The following is a 14,519-nucleotide window of genomic DNA, read 5'->3' as shown; positions in this document are numbered from 1 at the left end:
CGGATTTATTCTATTTACATTATATCTTCTTTTTCCAAGCTCACGAGACGCGAGATCTGTGGAAGAGACGGAAGAGAAAAGAGAAGAATACAGGAAGAAACTGACGATATTCGTTCGACTAATCTGACGAGATTGGACTGATCGACGATCGTATATTTCGAAGTTAGCTGCAACGGCCGTGATTCGCGCGCGGGTTCAGGGACTCAGGCAGGCAGCCGAATGAAAATCGAATGAGGGAGGAAATCAAGTGGCATTCACACGAAGAATTCTTCAGCGTGATGTCCCGAGAGCGCGCTTGATGATACACGTCGCTCTCTCGCGCCACGCGCGGGCGACGGGCGTTTCTCCGCGCCGCGGCGTTAAGCGCGCGAAAACGCGGCGCGAATCCGATTAGGCGCATATTTTCCCCGGCAGAATCGACAGATAGATGCCTGCATTTCGATGCTGCCGAGGCTGCGATTCCAGGCTAACTACCTGGCGTGACACGTATAGCTCTCGGCCGTTTCGAACCGTTATGCAACCTAGTTTCAGAAGTTCAGGAGGGAGGATGAGGCACACGAGCGTTCGTCGGACAATGGTGCAACCCGAGCTACGTGGAGATTGCGATTAATCTTCTCAATTTATCCTACTTACCCTTCACCCTCCCCCGTCCACTTCCCGTCCCGATCGACCGGTGAAATACGCAAGACACTGAGACGCGGAAAGGAAGAGGAAAAATCTCTACCCGGGGTTTCCAAAATTATTCCACGAGAAAATTCCGAGTCACATCTGGGGCGTATCATGGTTTATAATTTCAAAATTATGCTGTTTTAATTAAACGAACGCTCGTGTATCAAACGGCATCTTAATATATAATTCCCGGATATATTAGAAAATCTTCTTTAACCACTGTTCTAGTTATTAGAACGACGTAGTTTAGCGAATTTTCTAGAATGATTATGATCTTCATACTCTTCGTCGCACTTTACGTGCCGATTGCAATTAATCTCACTCTATTTCGCCACGATCGTAAGTTTTGTTCAACGAACGTATTGACGTCAGGCTTCGAAAGTATTTTATTAACTTTGATATCTCGACAATTTGTACGTAAATGTCACAAGAACGATGATGCATATAGTTGAGTTGAAAAGTTTCCAAGTTTTTCAAAAAACTCATTTCAATTTATACAGACATGAATATTACTGTGCGCATGTAAATGCGAAATGTTACTCTCTAAAAGTCGAAGAGTGAAATATCACTCAAAATAACGAGTGAAATACAAGTGTAACGAAAAGTGAAGATTAAGCCTGTGCACTTCGAGTGATTCGCCTCTTTAAAAAAAGGGTAAAATTGCGCTCTATTAGTTGGAGTGAAATCGTACTTCATTTGAGTAAAAGGGCATTCTTTTCGAGTGCATGGCAGTAGATCAGTGTTCGTATATATATAGGAGTAAATTATATCACTCTACAATTTTGAGTGGAAAATTTCATTCTGTTAGAGTCACTTATCAGTCGATCTTTAGTAAATTGTGATTATAGCTTTAGAGTGAGATCGTATCACTCTAAAGCTCCGGTATAGAGTAACCGCTCTAATCTTCAAATTTGAGTGAAAAATTCACTCCTAATACCTTATGAGTGCCCGTATTTACTCAAATTAGAGTGACTCTCTCTTTTGGAGTGACTATCGCAATCACTCTAATATATTAGTGGCGAAACCAATCTATGAGATTTAGAGAGTATGTAAAGTGGTGTAAGCATTCACTAATATCGCGTTTTATTTGGATTAAGTGATTAATAGTGGTTTTATTGTATCGTACATTTCCGTATTTTCTATAAATAGCGAGATAAGACACAAGTGGCGGGAAGAAATTATGACTGGCGCTTAGGATGTTATCACGCGTTTATTACAAAAATGCATCATATCACACGCGAGAATTGTCGACAAAAATGTAGTCATAAAGATTTTAATTAAGCCTGTGCTTTAAGCACATCCTGATAAAGCAGTAATTAAGAATACAACAACGAGAATTGAGGAATGGAAAATTATAAGCCACACATACGCGCGTGCGAGTAAGCGCGCCCACGTCAAAATTCAGTTAGAAGGAAATAATTAGTCTTTTCTATCTACTTTGTCATTCCAATCGATAGTAAGCGAAACCTTTGATTTTTAACGGTTTTTTGCGTTTTTAATTAAAAATACACGACGAAACAATCGATAAATTATACATCTCGAAGATACCATATTGATGATTTGTACAAACAGTAATTTAATTTGTTATTGTCGCGAGTGCGCAGATGTGAAACAGTTCCGCGCGAGGAAAAAACAAGAAAAATACCGCTCGGTTGTCACGGTAACGGATGTCCCGTGAAATTGCAATTTGCACGCGTTTTCAACGAGCCGCGCGCGTCAAATCCATTCGAGAATAATATACCTGGCGCAAAACGTTACGCTTTATAAACGGGCAGAGATTCTAAAATGCGACCGAATGACGGGAGCTATTGTCCGTTTAAATTAAATTCAAGCAAATCTCACTGCATCCTGCATGATATTCGAGGCTTAATTGCTAAGAGATGATAAGCCCCAAATTCGTCGTGGGGTTTATCGTGGAAATAAACACGGAGCTTTTCCCCGAGACATCATCCGCGTGCTAAATATACATTTTCTCGAGTCACTAGCACGCTTACTTCCTTATCGCACGTCGTAAATCTGCGTTTCAGGAGGAAAAAGTTTCACCGGGATACGCGGTCGCGCGAACGCGAAAAAAATAGAATCGCACTGATTTTCTTCAGACAGCTGATCGATCGTCGATACACTTACGTCAAGACAGCGTGCTTTCAAGACAGCGTCGTCTTTGGCCGTGGAGAACGTGCGGACGAGAGCCCCACTGTTGTCAGCTTCGCTCATCGCCGGCTAGCCTTGCACTAAACTCTGTCATTTAATTCGCGTTCGCCACGATAACAAAATACTCGCGAGCGAGCTGGGTGGAACGCGTTTTAGAGGCCCTGCCGGAATTCATCAGGGCACGCGCGGCACTCACGGCCGGCAATTCTTTGCCACTTTACCGCGACCCATTAACGATGCCCCCAGTTATTCTTCTGTAGAAACGTCGGATTTACGTAATCCGCCGCGAGAGAAGTAACGCACCAATTCTACGTCGGTTCTATCTGACTTTTCCCCTTTAATTTTTCCTCTGCCTCTGATATTTTCCCAAATTAACGATCCTTGGATTTTCTTTGAATATTTAAATTAGAAAGAGACTTCAACAAAGTGAAAACGGATTTTTTTTTTCAGATTTTATCACAAAGTAAAGTCGCAAAATTGCTTTTATTTTACAAAAAATGCAAGAGGTAAATCTCTATATGCGATAACATATTGCATCCCGAGAAGAATACTCTTGCAAATAAAAAATACACAATTTTCAGGAGAGAGAAAACACAGATTTAGTTCAATTTTTAAAAATTACGAGATATTTAACGTAATTACAATTACGATATTTTGTTATAATAAAACTTATACTGTTTTTTAAAAAAATCCGCTGTAGATTACTTATCAATTTACTTATAACACTATATTCATCCAGAAAACTGCAGTATAACCGGTTTAAAAAAAATAACGATGCTTCTGCCTCGTGCAGCGGATTTTGCATAGACTTGTGTGATTATATTATATACTCTCTAAATCTCATAGAGAGTAGTTTCGCCGCTAATATATTAGAGTGATTGCTATAGTTACTCCAAAAGAGAAGGTTGTTACTCTAATTTGAGTAAATGCGGGAACTCATAAGGTAGGAATGAATTTTTTCCTTAGAGCGGCTACTCTACCGGAATGATATGATCTCACTCTAAAGCTATAGTGAATCATATGATTCATTAAAGATCGACTGATAAATGACTCTAACACAAAGTGAAATTTTCCTCTCAAAACTGTAGAGTGACATAATTCACTCCTATATAGACACTGATCTACTTCTACTCGAAAAGAGTGCTCTTTCACTCAAATGGAGCGCAATTTTATACTCTTCCTTAGGTCAGTATTCATAATCAGATCTTACATTTAAGACCATCTTAAATACAATCTTAAGATGTCACAAATTAAATCACAGAGCCGCATTATCATCTTAAGACGTTACTTAAGACGATCATGAAATAAGAATCGACTATGAATACCGGCCTTAAAGTGGCGAATCACTCGAAGTGCACAGGCTCAACTTTCACTTTTTGTTACTCGTTACACTTGCTCGTTTTGAGTGATATTTCACTCTTTGACTTTTGGAGAGTATATATTATAACATGTAGGGAACACCTTATAGGCACAACTTTTTATCGATTTAACTCAAAATTGAAATTTTTTAAGTTTTGACAATATTTTTGTCGGGGTGCGATATATCTAAATAATTTTCCAAATTTTCAAAGCATTTGATCAACTTATGAGAATCTTGGATATTTTACCTTATCGCTTTGTCGTAAAGATATAATATTTTTGTGCGCCGCGGTTTGAATGTCATTCGTATAATTTGCTCGAAAATCTGCTGGAAAATTTCCTCGATTCCTCGACATTGAAATCTTTTTTTTGTCTTGACTGTGATAACAGTAAGCATTACGATAAAGAGGATTTAAGCTACGCGAGCAAACCTAGTGACCCCGATATTGGAAGAGGCGTCTATTGTGTGAAACTCACGAAGATGGAGATAACGTAATGAAACTAACTAGCTTGGTCTGACCAATTAACTGACCCAAGCACGACATAACATTTGACGTACAGTCGCCTGTTCACGTGACTGTTTACATGTGTGTGCATGTGCGTGCGTACGCGCGCGCGCGCGTGTGTGTGTATGTGCGCGCGTCTGGGATTATATGAAAATTCACTGCGAAAAAAGATTACTTTACAAATCAACCGCGCGGAGCAATTAATGATATTTCACAATATTGACGTTAAAGTCATACAACATTTTATTATTCAATGTAAACGTTATATAAGATATGAAGATACGCTAGCGCGTAATTTATTGCTATACGTCTTCACTTTCTTCGGCGCGCGCTCAAGGTAACATCGTATCTCTGTCTGGCGAATCCAATTTGCGAATCCTTCGGCACTATTCCTGCTACATTATACCGCAATTCTGGCCAGCACGTCTGACTATAAAGCTACAAATTTCACTGAAAGTAGAAGCAGAGGGATCCGTTATCGCGCGACCACCTCGGAAGCATTTACCTGCGATCCGACAAGAGTTGTCAAACGCATTCGATTTTGATTCTACCGACGCCTTTTTCCGCGCGAACAATTTCCACGAGCGAGATTTTCACCGTAAAAATCATCCGGTCGAGGAGTCCAAGAATGGCCAGAGTTTCCAGGTCACCCCCGCCTGTGCAGCTCGCGAAGGGGGTGGAGAATCTGGCGGGTGGTATAAATTTTCTGAGGTTGCGCATCGTGCTCGTCGGAACCTGAAACTCGCAGTAGTGCCCAAGCACGAAGCAGAGCGCAAGTGGTGCCGAAGGAAACCGGTGGTCCTCTGCCGCGCAGGATTCCGGTACGACGGCTCAGTCGCGAGTCGCGGCCCCGTGTTCGGCGCACGAGTGCACCTTATACTCGGGGTGGTAGCGGGATCGTACGAGAACGCCGGGGTGAGTTTGAAATTCGTTCAACGCGACGACCGAGTGATTCAACGTATAATTCTCGCGCGGCGCCTATTTATACCTCACCGCACCTAAAATCCAAAAGAAAACCACGATAATATAAACGATTCGTCACATTGCAGTTCGTCATTTGTTAGTGAATTTATTTTCATATGCTTCGCTTGACGCGTAATATAGAATGTTCAACGCGAGTAGAAGATGTCAAGATGTCATTTATATTAGCAAGTGAATATTTAACTTTTACATTGTTAAATAATAGTTATCTTCCTTAACTATAAGTTTATTACATTCATAATTATATCTATATAGTTTCTAATTTCAATTAATTTAAATAACTTTATGGATCAATATAAATTTATCACGCACCGCTCTCGCGTCCCTTCGTGCACGGAATATAAAATTTTCAGATATAGAACTAAAATCCCGCGATACATATTTATATCTCATTGTTTATTCACAATCCTCTCGCATGTACGTGCATATACGGTCGAGCAGTTTCTCTTATTTCGTTCAGTCCATCTTTTCCCGACGTTAAACGTTCGATTCTCGTGCAACAACAGAGTTTTCTTTTACGCGTTAATTTTGGTCGGGTCTTAGCCGACGCACGTTTACCGACTGTTATATGATTATATCGCGCTTTTTAATAAACTGAAAGGATTACAAGGCCGCGGGCGAGATGACACGGTGAAAAATACCGCGAGCAGATTTCGATTCGCGAGAGTGTCAATATATATAGATCACGTTGTGCATCTCGAACGTCGTGTGGTGGCGCGAAAACTCTGAGGCAGACATATTTTTATTTCGCCGGATTTTCCGGCGAATATGATCGCTAAATGACTGCCTTCCGGATAAAGCCGGCCCAAGGGAAGGATGGAGGGCACCGTATCAGGTCGATATTCCTGTCGAGATAATTTCACGGAGAGCTTTTTATATAATCTCGCTTTCACCCGAAACTCGAACGTCCGCGTCGAAATGGCCCGGCATGACTAATGAATTCGCGCCGCGCCGGGGCGAACTTTCGCCGCGCGCGAACCCCCGAACCCCGAACCCCCGCGCGGAAAAAGCGGGGCGACGCGGACGCGACGGTCCCGCCGGGGAGTCGGCACAACGTCAACATTAATACTCCTTCAGCCTTTGTACGGTACCTTATATCATTCCAGTTGTCTGCCCACGCGCCAAATTAATGTTTCCGCAGATACGGGCCATTGATTTTACGTCAAATATGGTTAGCGGAGTTCGGCTATCGGCGCGACCTACGCCGACATTCGACTCGAATTGTCTGTTCGCCACATATTACGGCGCTAAATCGCTGGCTATCTCGGACGCCAAATTAGGACAGGCGTCGTTGGGAAAATCGTCCGATCTCGATGGAGTTTACGCCCGCGCCGCGGTTTGAAGAGTGAAAGCGAGTCCTTTCTCATCATCACTTGTATAACGAAAAACAACTGCTAAAGTAATATTTTTATCGCAGACATCCCAGACAACACCGTATCCAAAATCTTAAAGACGTCTTAAAAATGTCTTTAAGACGTCTTACGTCCCGATTTTGGACATGCGTGCTGTCTAGGATTCTTATTATGTTTTTCTTCGGCAGGAGAACAGAAACTAGTTGAATATTCTTCATTTCGATTCCGGAAAGCAAAAAGAAAAAAAAATAAGAGCAAATATTAATTGAGAACGGAGTCGAATGGTATAAATGCAGGATTCAATCGCCCTGAGAGATTACATCCACTCGATTCGCGCACGTTCAAACGCGCCTGCATCCATTGAATTAATGCGGTAGATTGTATCCGCTCTCTGCAATGGACACGTTGCACACCTCGCGCAACAACGTCGCTCGTCACGTGTTTCTCTCGATCGGTGGGTGGAAACCGTCGGGCATGGAGCATTCCATCCAAGCGATAATCAATAAACGCATCGTTTGTACGCACAAATCCCCCAGTTCCGTGGAACTGTAAATTATGTTACCCGTGTTACCCGTTAATTAGATGGATCCATTCTTTAAAAACTCCCCTCTCACGGGGGGTTGTTATTGTCGAGAGACGCAAAATTGGGTCAAGCAGCCCGCGTTTATTTCGGGGAGAAGGTATAGAAAGAAACAGAATTAAATGGTCGAATCCCGGGAAACGGAGTTTTCTCCTCAAAGCCCTCCTTCGCGATCTACATTTAGCGTTTCTTATTTAGCGGTCCTTGATGTTTAATTGCGAGTATCGTGTAATTCCCTACAGGCCGTTTCTTACACGTTTGCACATTTGCACGCGTGAGAAATGAAAGCTTTGCCTCTCGAATGAAAATGACCTTTCCTGCGATCGGAAGTAATCGGATTAGAGGCAATTTCCGAACCGTAAGAGAACACACCGTCGAAAGGAACAACTTTAATTGAATATACCCGCGCTCTTTGCTGAATAATATTATTTTGTTCTTTTACACGATAACGATGATGGCTAGTTTGAACTTCGCCCAAGAACGCTTATTTGCGGTTCTCCACTCAAACGGTTCGGAAATCAATTTCATCAGAGGGAATAATTCTCCGCTGCGAGAGATAGAAAAAAATGGATATAATTAAAGTCGAATTATCAAATAATTATCGCCGCGGAGAGCTCTCTCCCCGCGGAGATATACATGCGCGGAGAGGTATATGTACGCCACCGCTGCGTGACCGGCAAATTCTTGCGAAGTTTTATTTTCTCATTTCGAGTCACTCGAGTCGCGAGGGCGACTTACGCGTAACATGAATTATGTAGCGTTACCTCGGGATCGCGTCGCGTCCGTTAAATTACGTAATTCCGCCCGGACTTGGACTCGCGGACCGGAACCGATAATTACGGCGATGGATACGGCGGTTATCGCGACAAAAGTACCAATGACGGGCCATGTCCCATTACTTGGCCATTGATGGACATTTTATTTTTTATTAAGCTATATACATAAAGTAAGAAAAATATTTTTACTAATTTATGTTATATTTGGTTATTCAGTGTCTTATATAAAAAATTATGCCACTAAACATTTTGTTTAAAATATTAAAAAAATTGTTTGAATTATCGTAGTCAAATGCACCGTGAGTCTTCATAGATTCTTTAAGATGTGGCTAAGGAAAGTGTGAACTTCGGAGGTGGTAACGAGAACGCCAATTAAGTGGTTGACATGTAAAATATAAATGTGCATATGTATACGCATAGGATAGGTAAATAACGTTTAGATAGGGCGCGCGCGCGCGCGCGCATAATATGCTCCGATGTGCACACATATTGGCATATGTAAACACGTATACATGCATATACGCGTGACGCACGAAATTCCGCGATTTCGCCGAGGAAACTCACAGGAAGTACGCTCGCGTTTGTCAGTTCTGCCGCGGCTTATCTAATCCGGCGGGCGAGCCCCCGATCCCCGAAATTTGATAAAACCCCGCCGTTCACACGCACGTAATCACGCAACCCTATCGTTTATTCCCCGAAACAAGTCGACCGCCCGCGGTGAAGATACTCCAGATAGATCATATATAGCATCCTCACGGAAACGGCCGGGATCTATAGGCAATACTGATGTGAATTACCACGTAGATCGCCCACAAAGATAAATCGTCTTCGTTTTGGGCGCGATAAAGGTTGAAACGAAAATCAGCGGTATCAGGCGTGCAATACCGCGAGCACACAAAATACACTGTCATGCCTTTCAAGGAATTATTTGTATCTTTATTGTGGGTTTTTGTGGGAAATTACGAGACTTTAAATGCTTGGATGAAAGTTTTAAATATATAGTATGATAGAGTCCGACCGAAAATTTGATTTCAGTTTCGGTTTCGGCCAGTTTCGGCTATACAAATCGGAGTTCCTGGATTTCGGTTTCGGCCGAAATTGAAAGGCAGTTTCGGCGATGTAGCCGAAACTGTATTTTCCACAGATTTTCCCAAAACTTGTTTAAAAAATATTTTCATTTTATGTGTAGAAATTTTATTATTATTGAAATAATATGATTGTGATACTGTTATGGATAGTATTATATAATATACAGCTATACAGATTGGAATAATAGAATTGTAATAATAGGATTGTATGATAATAGGTATATCTAATTATTATTTTAATAATTGAATTGATATTTATAAAGAAAAAGTATACTATATATGTGCACGCGTAGGCTTTCTTAGGATTTCTATAAAAGTTTCGATTTTGGTTTCGGTTTCGGCCGAAATTAAAAAAAGTCCGGTTGTTTGAGCCGGACTCTGATAGTACGAAACAATATCGAGGAATGATTACAATTCAAATTCCCTGAAATTACGATACTTTTTATTAATGCTGGCCGAGCGAAATGTCTCGTCTTGTTCTATTGTACGAATTTCGTTACGTTAGCTCTGTCTGACCATATCGAAGCCATTACTACTTGCTGCGTTAAAAATAATTTAACGGCGATAATTAACTTGAAATTGAAGTCGTAACTTTTTTTTCTGACACCTTCGGAAGTTTTCAGATCGCAAGTAAGAGAGATGGCTGAGGAACAGCCGAGGTACAAATTGATCTACTTTAATGCACGAGGTCGTGCCGAGCATATTCGCTACATATTCGCCTATGCGGGCATCGATTATATCGACGAGAGGATCTCCAACGACCGCTGGCCTGAGCTTAAAAAGTGTAAGTGCCAGAAATAAAGTTATAAAATACTTAACTTGTTCGCGCAACATGTAAAATAATGCAACGCAAATCCTGGTTAAACTTCACGCAGGAGATTTAATTCTAATTTAATTGTAATTGAAAATTAAATTTACATTTAACATAAAATATTCCAAGTATAACAAAACAAATATACCCGACTAAAAACACGAAATAATTGTGCAACGTAACAACCTAAAATTAATCGGAGGCATATTGCGTACGCAGCAACATTTTTAATTTTTAACTCGAGCGAAAACAAATTGCTCCGAGTCCTTCGCTGCCACTTAAGCTCTTAAGCACGACCTGCCGATTGCTCTCTCTTGTTCCCAGCGATGCCTTACGGGATGCTGCCAGTTCTGGAGATAGACGGCAAGCCGATAGCGCAGAGCAACGCCGTGGCGCGTTACCTGGCCCGCGAGCATAATCTCGCGGGCAAGGACGAATGGGAATCGATGCTGTGCGACGTGCTGGTCGATACCTTGGGAGACCTGAAACAATGTAAGTGATACATATGCCCGGTGCAATCCATAACGGTTCCGGAAAGCCGCTTACGGCCGTCAGCCCCTCTCCACCCTCTCCATCTCTAATCGATATTCCTTTTCGGCCGCGAATCCGCCTTCAGGTCGCGATTTCCGTTATACCGAAGGATTGCCACCACCCAGCGACAAAAGTTTTCGAATGTCGTTCGATGTTCGATGTTGCCGTGCAATTTAATCAAATCCCGTCAAAGGACTTTTAGTAAGTTCGCGCGAGCGTCAGTCGATAGCGATCGATGATGCTCGAGCAGCTCGAGTTCGAAGAGACGTAGAAGATCGTACTATCGAAAATGAGACGGTCCAGCGAAGATGCTGCCCGAGATAGAGAGAAAAGTGCGCGACGCGGGCGCGACCGAGGCTAAACATAAATTAGCTTTTGCTCCTCTGAAAGACACGCGCGATCTCGCGCGACCTATATTTCCAGGCTCTCCCCGAGGTCGTAACATAATCGAGCGGAGGGCTATAGTCCCGGAAAAGCGTTCCTCGCGAAATCTGACGTGACGGTGGTGCGTTTGCGCGCAATTGGATCGCCGCCAGCATGTAATCCCCGCGAGTAATAACACGCGCGACTCCAATTAGACGCTATAACGAGACATTCTAGATTGCGGGGTTGTTCGCGATATCGGAGATTTGGGAAACCTGATATATTCCGGTCACTCGATAAACAGCACTTGAGAATATTCGGATATTCACGGAGCGTATACGACGACGAACGCTTTAATGTCGCGATGTGTCACTTTGACGTAAGCTTACACGATGGGGATGAGCCACTAAAGCATGCGTACAATTTGTTTTCCAGTTATCTTTCAATATCGCACGGAGGAAGATCATTTTAAGAAGGAGGAGAAGAAGGCGAAGCTCCTGAAGGAAACAATACCGTTCTACCTGAATAAGTTCGAGCAGACTGTTGCCGAGAACGGTGGTTACGCGGTCGGTTCCACGGTAAAGAGAATGTCTCAGTAACGATCTTCACACAAGTTTGTTTAATTACTTTCTAAAAGTCGAAGAGTGAAATATCACTCGAAATGAGTGAAATGCAAGTGTAACGAAAAGTGAAAATTGACCCTGTGCACTTCAAGTGATTCACCACTCTAAGAGTAAAATTGCGTTCAATAAATTGGAATAAAATCACACTCCATGCATTTGAGTGAAAAGGCACTCTTTTCGAGTGCAGTAGATCAGTGTTTATAGGAGTGAATTATGTCTCTACGCAATTCACTCTACAATTTTGAAAAATTTTACTCTGTTAGAGCGATTTGTTAGTCGAGCTTAGTGAATCATGATTCACTATAGCTTTAGAGATCGTATCAGTGTATCACTCCGGTAGAGTAGCCGCTCTAAAAATTTGAGTAAAAAATTTACTCCTACCTTATGAATGCCCACATTTACTCAAATAAAAGTGACAACTCTCTCTTTTGAAGTAACTATTGCAATTTAATATATATTAGTGGCGAAACCTCTCTGTGAGATTTAGAGAGAGTAGAGAAATATAAAATGAGTGAAAATAGAATATTATTTGCCGTGTATTTTTATTTGTTCGATGTTCTCTCGTCGTTGAAGTCGAATAGACCGACATATATAGGAGCTTTGAACGCTCAGATGTCGAGTGTCGCGTATATCTTTCAAGTAAGGCAGCTCCTTTTAGAATCGCGATAAGTTAAAAATTTCCGTCTCGATGATAAGTTGCTCGTTGCTTTGCAGACCACGTGGGCGGACTTCGTGTTCACGGTGGCGTTAGAGAACTTTGAGAACATTTTCGGTGCGACCGCCTTGGAGAATTACCCGGCGTTACGCGGCCTGAAGAAGCGAGTGCACGAAATTTCAGCGATCGCCGACTGGCTGTCCCAACGACCTCATTCGGAGTTCTGAAATGTCGCTCCAACGACGGCAATCGGAAGGCGACGTCGACGGCGCATCACAAACAACCACATATCTGACGCTTGCAGCTCACTGTCCGACTGTCCTGCATCGCTCTGACGACGATCGATATTAATCGCTGAGTAACATAAACACGATGCGTTTCGCGTCAGTTTCTTTGGAGCGCGCTTTATTTTAGACTACCTATATTTACAATAAAGTTCTATAAATTTGAAATAATAATCCAGACAGCATGTCTATATAAAATTGGGACACGAGACATCTTAAAGACATTTTCAAGGCATCATTAAGACATCTTTAAGACGTCTTATGATATGTCTAAAAAATGTCTTGTCCCGATTTTGAACATAGTGCTGTCTGATGGGTATTTATAATTAAGTTTTCTAAATTTTTCCGAACACTTTGAACTTCGAGATCGATTTGCTTGGAAAATGTTACGTCAACGCTTACTTTTAAGTGACGTACGTTTTATTCACATGAAATAGTATACTAGTCCAGAGACGCAGGAAAGATCGATATTATTCGTATATCAATAGTCACAAAAATGCAACCTTGTTCGTTATTGTTAAAACAGAAAAAAATAAGACAGCGCTATTGTTCTTATCCCAGTCAGCTTAATTTTGTCACACGTATGCGAGTTACATGAACTTACATATCATCGATCGATCACAGATCGTTTGCGACACTTGTTTTCGCACAGCTATAGCAGATTATGCGAACAATGTGCGCATATAAGATTATTGTCGAATGGATGTCTAGGGTACAAATTTAGCTTGGTCAATGTGTTCATTTATCGCGCGTCGTGTGCGTCGTGTGATGTGTGAATGGTGCATCGTTACAATAATACGATTTCTGTCGCGATCGCCGAAAAAGACGAGAAGCGCGACAAGCGTGGTATTTCGAACGGATATCATAATCAATCTCTTTTTTTTTTTAACGGATCCAAGCCAAACGAGCAAGCGCGAATGAATAAATCAATGAAGGCGAACGGTGCCGCTGTACCGGCGAAATTAAAGTAAGTCGTTTAATTGTTCGTGCTTATTCGCGCTCGCTGGCTCGGTCCGTTTTTATACCGTTGATTGCGATATCACGATCTTCATTACATATAAGATCTTGATACTTCATAAAATCATCCTTACTTGTTTTGCACGAAACATATCTAGTCGAAGTTGAATGCGGTGTAATGTACAGGGTAATACTAAAAATGTACGAAGAATAAAAAAATAATCTATTGCACGAATGAACAGCAACACGCTGTAAGTACAATTCCACATGAGTATTTTATGTACATAGAATTTTGCAGCCAGCAAAGGTAATATGCGACAAATGCAACAACAAAATAGAATGCAGTCGATAAGATTAATTGTAACAAAGATTCAAAGATAATTTATGATATTTTTTGCTTTTATCAATAAGACACCGACTTAAACGTATTTCATATAAGATCATCGTGTTTGAGCGAGATAATTGAATGAGAAAATGCGCTTGTAAAATACATCTTGTTAGAATAGGGCAGCGAAACGGTAGACTTTTTAATGTGCTACGATGAAGATGATAAAAAGCTTTGTCCTTTCGTCGGCGCTTGAAAACATACTCGCGGGTATGGTTTAAACATAGTCAATTATAATTATCAAACGAGATCTTTAAGAGCGAGATTTGTGAATGTACAATACATGTTGCAACGTTATGATGCGGTGTTATATATGTAATGTTAAGTGTATTATTAAGTGTTGAGATTACAGATGATGTAATATAAATATTATTGTGATTACACGATGGGACAGCATGACTGATAATAATAACGTAATGCAAACGAGCGGAGTCGCAATTGATGTTAA

At 41.4% G+C, this 14,519-nt stretch overlaps 2 protein-coding genes across 4 annotated transcripts in view; one reads left to right on the top strand and one right to left on the bottom strand.

Annotated features, from left to right (window-relative positions):
- LOC143901186 (carcinine transporter) overlaps positions 1-2,915 on the bottom strand; it is a 32,526-nt gene extending 29,611 nt beyond the window's left edge. Inside the window, exon 1 of the mRNA XM_077413250.1 lies at positions 2,797-2,915. The gene's annotated coding sequence lies outside the window, so the exon portion shown is untranslated. The remainder of the gene's footprint in view (positions 1-2,796) is intronic.
- LOC143901190 (glutathione S-transferase-like) overlaps positions 1-14,519 on the top strand; it is a 33,475-nt gene extending 18,956 nt beyond the window's left edge. The window contains exons 1-5 of one of the 3 annotated variants that reach the window (XM_077413265.1): positions 5,224-5,600; positions 10,086-10,246; positions 10,598-10,765; positions 11,603-11,745; positions 12,505-14,519. In XM_077413265.1, the coding sequence (XP_077269391.1) occupies positions 10,102-10,246; positions 10,598-10,765; positions 11,603-11,745; positions 12,505-12,672 (624 nt within the window). In that variant the 5' untranslated portion in view covers positions 5,224-5,600; positions 10,086-10,101 and the 3' untranslated portion in view covers positions 12,673-14,519. Of the gene's footprint in view, positions 1-5,223; positions 5,601-10,078; positions 10,247-10,597; positions 10,766-11,602; positions 11,746-12,504 lie in introns of those variants that run through there. The other 2 variants (XM_077413263.1, XM_077413266.1) reach the window with 2 other exon arrangements.

This window comes from Temnothorax americanus, unplaced genomic scaffold, assembly GCF_048541705.1.
Source record: "Temnothorax americanus isolate GAGA-0224 unplaced genomic scaffold, ASM4854170v1 Scaffold32, whole genome shotgun sequence".
Lineage (NCBI taxonomy): Eukaryota > Metazoa > Arthropoda > Insecta > Hymenoptera > Formicidae > Temnothorax > Temnothorax americanus.
The sequence above is the reverse complement of the archived record's forward strand: the minus strand, read 5'-3'. Positions and strand labels throughout refer to the sequence as shown.